General features: G+C 47.0%; 1 protein-coding gene across 1 annotated transcript; it reads left to right on the top strand.

Moving 5' to 3' along the window:
- Positions 1 to 2,405: 2,405 nt before the first annotated feature.
- Positions 2,406 to 7,110, top strand: LOC149335114 (uncharacterized). Its single transcript, XM_089553742.1, has 2 exons — positions 2,406 to 2,701; positions 5,751 to 7,110. Exons 1-2 carry the CDS (start codon positions 2,480 to 2,482, stop codon positions 6,858 to 6,860), a joined length of 1,332 nt encoding a protein of 443 aa, XP_089409868.1. The 5' UTR covers positions 2,406 to 2,479; the 3' UTR covers positions 6,861 to 7,110.

Raw genomic sequence — 7,110 nt, 5'->3', positions numbered from 1 at the left:
TGCTTAAAACCTGCGCAGCTTTTTTCTTTCGTTTCGCACGTGTTTGGTTGCCGCCTTACCGTCTAGCGGGTGCATAGTATCGGTGTCATGCATTCACATCGTGACCAACAACCCTTCTGTTGAACCCGCGTCTTTCGGATCAGCAGCCCGGAAGGCGCGGTCGGGATCGAACCCGCGTCTTTCGGGCTGCTGACCCGTAAGACGCGGGTTCGGTCCCGGCCCGCCGTGGCCGAATTTCGATGGAGCCGAAATTCTAGAGGCCCATGTACTGTGCGATGTCAGCGCACGTTAAATACCCCAGGTGGTCGAAATTTCTGGAACCCTTCACTACGTCCCTTATAGTCTGAGTTGGTTTGGGACGTTAAACCCCAATAAACCAACAAACCACCAACCTGGCCGCGATGATGAAAATGTGGCGATGGTAGGGATTTCACCTTGGCATTTCATCTTTTAGCAAGAATTGCCTAAAGTGGGTCAATTCCTACTGCTGTTGGTGATGAACTGGAAACATGTGATTTTAGTCACTGTGCCTTCCATATATACCTCTAAATAAGGTGCTTTGGAGGAAACGAAATTTTGCACTATTGTCTCACTTCTAGGTGGACACCCCAACTGCGCCGTGAGGGAAGGGAGGAAGGTGGGAGCGAAAGATTTGGATTGTGGGGGTTAAACGCTCTAATGCGGCTCAGGCTATGAGGGACGCCGCTGAGAAGGGCTCCGGAAATTTCGACCACCTGGGGATCTTTAACGTGCACTGACATCGCGCAGTACACGCGCCACTATATTAACATCGTATAACTGCTTAGGCTTCTGTGTGTTTTCTAACCTTTCTTCGGATCGCCACTTTGACTGTATGACCAGTAATGCTAAGCGTTGTCTAGGTTACTTGGAACAAAATTTCTTGTCTCTATATTCCTTTACCTACAACGTTAAAAATCACTTGTTCGTTCTAAACCTGAGAAATGCGACCTCAGTACGCCACCCTGGTCTTGATTTTCTAGTAAGCTACGAACATAATAAGAATCGCTCTGCTCGTTACATTCTCAACTGCTGTCATGGTACCACCAGCACCCCTAATATGAAAACTAATTTGTACCTTCCTCTATTATAGTTACGTAATCAAATTCTGCGGCTACGTTTGCTCCACAAAATATACTGCCAGAAAAAACTTTACGATATTTTGATTCAGCGGCTCAACACTCCACAACCAACGAGCCCTGGTGACAAGAGCCCGGGCCGCCGCGGAGGCCACAGAGGTCCCGGACTAGGGATCCCTCCTAGTGATTGTGAGGGCCGGACCCTTCAGGCACGGCCCAAGCAATACCTCTCTTGTATATAGTATAAATAAATGTTTTACACCACCACCACCGATTAACACATCGCGCCACTTGCACCGCTGTGAAAAAGTTGCACTTTTTTAATGATACAAGAATACTTTTTATCGCTCATTCCTGCCTCGTTCAATTCAGGACTAACCACTATCATGACGCGCTAGTTTCAATAGCATATATTAATTCGTTTACAAGTGTTCTAACAGGTGATTATAGTGTTACGAATATGTAATATTTCCACACTATATATTATTTCTGATTGAAACCATTGTATTTACGTCCGCGTTTTCTCTTTTTCCTCTGATTTACTGCCATGAGATAAAGCCTAACGTCCGCGAAGCATGCGCGTAAAATGCTATCAGGACTTCGCACATGACTAGTATCAGCGGTGGATAAGACGCTCTCTAGACTTCTGACATCAGCCCTTTGTCTACGTATGTTGCCAGGGGCGGCTCAGTGGCGAGCATGCCGAACATGCCATCAATCCAGCTGGCAGACCCACGCTTCGCACAGTGAGAGCGCATTTTCAACGCCAGCGCGCACGTTTACACTTCGAGTACGCGTCTTTCGTATGTGCCCCGTGGAAAGGCAGGTGCCCCGCGGATTTTCTACGAGCTACGCAGCCCCCGATTGCTGTTCGTTTGTGGGATTGAAGCCCTTGTTCCTTGCCTGTGTCGCTTTTGTGCAGCGACGTCTCTAGATGCTGGAGTCCTAAAGAGCGCTGGAACTCATTGCGGAATACCTTGCGGTGCTTCTATGGGCCTGCGCACCCACGACGCGACAATGGCGAGCCTCTGTCGATACATCGAAAATACAGGCTTGACTAGGTAGTCATCAACATACCAGTCCTTCCGTCGGGGGGACGGACGGACTTGAATATTCGACAACATCAGTACACGCTGAAAGGTAATTTTCCATGTCCTGAAACAAAGCCTCACGTCGGCGAAACATACGAGCACAACGGTATCAGGAGTTCGCACAAAACTATTATCGGCGCCGGATAACATGCTCTCTAGACTTCTGACATGAGCCCTTTGCCTACGGGTGTTGCCAGGGGCGGCTCAGTGACGAACATGCCGGACCCGAGAGCAGGACCACAACTGCGGCTGAGCGGTGGAAGCGTCGTCGGCGTGAAATGGAGACCGACGATGTTTGCAGATGACACTGTGCACCGCTACGCGTGTTCGCTGTGCGGGGTGATTTCCAGCACCAGGTCAATGCTACCCTGCATGCACGCTTTATGCGAAACCTGCAAGGCTGGCAGTTTCCAAGATTGCGTCGGCGGCGTTTGTCCCTTGGACCAGGAGCGTTTCGACGAGGAGGAGTGTTCGAAGCTGCCGTTGCCGGCAAGGAAAATTGATTTTTTCAAAGTCAGTGCAGCTGTCTTCAGTTTTTCATGGCTATGGGTGCTGTGGAGGATAGCGAAATTATCATATATGGAGACTTGCACATTTGTTGGCAACAATTCAAAAAATGTCTTCACGAAAGCTATCCACCTATTTGGGCTCAAACATTGCAAGACAGCATATTAAAGTCTACCTTCTTTGAGAAGCAATGTGAGATCTGAACTTGCCTGGACTGCTCGTAATGATTGAGAAACCGGTTCTGTCTTTAAGTATATGAGGCTTACCGAGCACTAAATCCAACAGCAAGGGCCACTGCCAGATGATGAAGCAACAGATGGGCCGAATCGGTGGAGAGGCGATTTGGGTAGTCACTTTGAAAATGCGATATTGTCTGCTCGTTGGAATTAAAGCCATTCGCAAGAGCCATCGTTTCTATTACTACGACAGAGCAGTAAATATTAATAAACTTGCCGTCTTACAGAAACGAATCGTACGCGTTGAATGTAAAGGGCCATATTTGTTCCAAACCGAGAATATTTACCAAAAACACGCCATTTTACAAATCAACTGCATGTATAACTAAATGCTTTCTCACAAATATAAACTTGCAGTAATGAAAAAATGATTACAGCCTGATTATACTTGCAGATTTAGAGGAAAACAAATGAGTTTATTAAATCCACAGAGCTGAGCCGCTGAAGCTTAAATTTCGCAGCAATTATGGCCCACGAATGATGCAATAAGCGTTACCTACACTGCTGAATTAGCTGTACTACCGTGACAATCTTTTCCTACCCGACATTGCTCTCAAATTTCGTCATATATTCATGTAATAATTTTGTAGCAGTTGCCATTTTGCAGACTCGTTTAAATCACATTGTTCACTTATTTCCTCCTCCCCGTAGTCATTTTGCGTGCTACTGCACCATTATTCCTCGTATGAGCGCATGCCATTTTTTTTTCTTGCCATCTATGTATTACATGATGCGTGTACCTTCATGTTTATTTATGCTGAGCATACGTGTTTTTATTCTTAGTATATTATTTTTGTCTTTTGCTTTCATATAATACTCCCGCTACCGTCAATGCCGCTCTGTAAAGAAATAATACCTCTCAAGCTGTTTGTACAACTTTTCCCCTGGCTTTCCTCGCAATACCTTGTTGAGGAAATAAACCCTAAAACCTTCAAACCTAAATACATCTCTAAAAGTCGGCTTTAAGATTCAAGTCAGCCTCGGAACTCTGACATCCACTCAGCCGGGCCGTTGAATTCATTTTGGTCCGGCAGATGGCGCAGCCTGTAGGATCGGTTTCCAGGGTCTTTAGGCGTGTTAGGGTGCCTCGATGCCGGCTTTCTGTAGGATGAAAGTTGCACTGAGGCACTTGAGATGGGCTGTCCAGCTACCATTACTAACCTGCAACCTACAGCAGTTCCTAATTATTTTCTCACTACTTAAGCACAGTGCAGATCAATGGCGACATTGCGCTCTATTTCAAAGAGCGCAGACCCTATTATTCTCCTGTGGTAGCGACGGCCGTCGCGAGGCAAGATGATAGTGATGGCTCGAAAGCGAAATTTATTAGGCCTACCTCTGTCCTCAAAATGACTGACCTAAGCGGCGGTGATAGCCCGAAGTCTACGGTACAGTTGTCGAAGATAATTCTGATCGACGCACTCGGCCGCGCTCAGGATGAACTAACTTCCCCGATAGGGCGGCCAAAGTACGGACGACAACCTCGAACATTGTAAACAGGTGCGCGCGGCTACAGTCATTCCTGGGATATCAGTTTGCCACTAGTCTGACAAAGCGATAAGGCTTCGTAATGGCAGCTCCGATCAGAATATAAAGAACATAAATCTGCGCGCCAATATGCTACTTTGAGCGTGGAGTTTGCCCCCGGTTAGGCCAGTAACTTACGCAGAGGAATCTTTTAAAGTGCAGCCTCCAAACATCCAAGTTTCTGTGCAACTATTAGTAATTGCATGAAAACAATAAAACCGTAGCAAGGCAGTTGTCATTAAACGCGTGATGTAGTGCACGCAACGCATTCCATCACTTTACTGAACCAGTTTAAGGCCTTTACGACGATGGATGCAGAGACATTGCAAAGCATATTCGATAGAGTGTGTGTGGTGTGTCGCGTGAGCATAGTCACTGTTATTGTAGTATATCGCTGCATCCGTCTATGAGCTTCGGAGCCTAGTCGTGAAATTCTCTATGGTCAGAATTCATCAAAAGATACGATTGTCTTCGCACTGCTTCTGCGCATCCGAAGCAGCTTACATGACAGATAACTTGGCGTACAAATTAAGCAAGCCAGTTAAATCTTAATCTCTCTATAACGCACAGTTTATAACAAAATAATACATGTATAACGAAGGAACATATAAGCTCCCGTAAAAGCCCATGTATTTGATGTCTCAATTTTATGAAATAAACTTTCCTGCATCGAGAAATAAGTAATCTCCAACAGAGCACTGTCAGCCATTTTGTGATGTAGTATGTCAGTTTGTAACTTTAGGTGCCAAAGAGCTTCCCAGCCGATTCGCTGGTTTACACTACAGTTCGTATGTTCTCCAAACTTCTCTCCTCTCCAAACGAGTGTACTCTGATCATCTGGCTCCATGTGCAATTTCATTTCCGTTTCCGCAGCATGTTTAGGCAGTCAAAACATCAAACTTTAACTCTTTTGCTGCACAACCGGACGGGACTGAGAGAGGAAACAGGAATCAATGTAATAATGCATTGTTTTATTAAAGTGTAGCGCAGTCCCGTGTCCTCTCTCTATGTCGTTCCGTTGCGCTGCCAAAGATCCTCCAAAAGATACACAGTTAGAAACCAATTTGAGATGTGTTGATGTGAATGACGACATCGAGCTAACGCTGGTTTCACCCGACGAAGCGGTGGAAAATGAGAACTTGAATCTAGTTCCGCTTACAGATTGCACAAATACTGACATTTTTTAGCCGGTTTATTCCTCCTTATACAATGCATGCTTCCACTGAACCTTTTTGCAATGTCAGCGCGACTACCAAGTCTGTAACAAGCAATTATTTTCAATATCTTTCCAGGCACATTGCTGGAATAAAGGGCAAGGCTGTCCGTTCGTGGGAACACTAGACGCTATCCTTCGACACTACGAAGAGGAATGCTGTTTCCACGCTGTGGACTGTCCGCGGTGCGGTGGGAACGTCCCCCACGCAAGCCTCTCGGAGCACTACATGTCCGGATGCTGCGACATTACGACTTCCACAACAGGCATCAACCAGCCACCGCAGGATGATGGCGTCTTCCAAACGCGTGACGTCGATGCAGCGCTTGATGAATTCAGGGCGCTCTTGAGGGAGCCGTGCGAAGAACAGCTCCCCGCATTGCAGAGTCGGCTTAATGAGCTCACTGAGCAAGTAACGAGCCAAGGAAATCTACTCCGGGTAATTGGCGAAGAGTCTAGCGAATGGCATCAGGCTCAGAATTCCGCACATGCTCAAGCTCAAGGGGAGCTCTCAGCATCTCTCGGCGAACTGCGGTCCCACCTGGGAGAGCTCATCTCTGAGTTGTGCCCAACCTCGGCAGAGGAAGTAAGCTGGGATCGCAAGACACCCATTCCGTGGCGCCTGGAAAAGAAGCACATCCTTCGAAAGCTGGAAGTTTTTGCAGAACAGTCACTGTCTCGCCTCGATGATGCGCAACAAGCAGCTGCTCCACACGTGAAATACCCCAAGATTTGGCTTAGGCGACGTTACCCTACTTCGCGGCAAAGCGCAAACGGTGAGCAAAAGGTATTTTTCGACGGAGGGTCCGGCAGCAGCTTTGCTTATCTATTTAGGGTGTACAATTTTGACAAAATTCTCAGCCCTGCTGGACACGACAGCAGCCTCGCGGCGGAGGTCAGTGTGTGGCACACTAGGGATGTGTATTTCACTGTGGCTATATCAAGAGACGAGTCGCACTGCAAGCTGGAACTGAGCTTTCGTTTTGGCGGCACTCTGGGTATTGTGCCTCGGATAAGGGTGTCTTCTGGCTTGTTATCACTTGGGCAGGGCACAGCGCTCACCTTTGGTGCGCAGGAGTCTTGCGGTTGCCTGAATAACTCCTTCAGACTAAGCCTGAGCGAATTCAGGGGACCAGAGTTATCTGAGGGCGCGCTTGGAAGTCTACTAATTGTAATTAGTAAGTTTTAGCACGCGGCATACAGGATGTTTCACCTAATAAGATTTGCAATTTGTAAAAATGGGCATCAAGAGTAAGCGCTTTTTCAGCATAGTATTGTTCCTAGTGTAGCGCATGAGAATACAGCTAGAACGTGCAAATTATTCGGCTCGTTAACTAATATTTCATGACTACAACAAAGCGCTGTGTTGTGCCCCTGCGTGTTTCCTTCTTCACTGAGCCGTTCTTCGCGCTGTAGTCATAGAATACATGTATAGCCAT

This window comes from Amblyomma mixtum, chromosome 7 (assembly GCF_055824585.1).
Source record: "Amblyomma mixtum isolate Tamu chromosome 7, ASM5582458v1, whole genome shotgun sequence".
Classification (NCBI taxonomy): Eukaryota; Metazoa; Arthropoda; class Arachnida; order Ixodida; family Ixodidae; genus Amblyomma; species Amblyomma mixtum.
The sequence above is the reverse complement of the archived record's forward strand: the minus strand, read 5'-3'. Positions and strand labels throughout refer to the sequence as shown.

Excerpts from the sequence above, each read along its gene's own strand:
- LOC149335114 (XM_089553742.1), top strand. The coding sequence starts at position 2,480 with ATGTTTGCAGATGACACTGTGCACCGCTACGCGTGTTCGCTGTGCGGG. Across the intron at positions 2,702-5,750 it reads GGAAAATTGATTTTTTCAAA|GCACATTGCTGGAATAAAGG; the intron begins GTCAGTGCAGCT and ends ATATCTTTCCAG.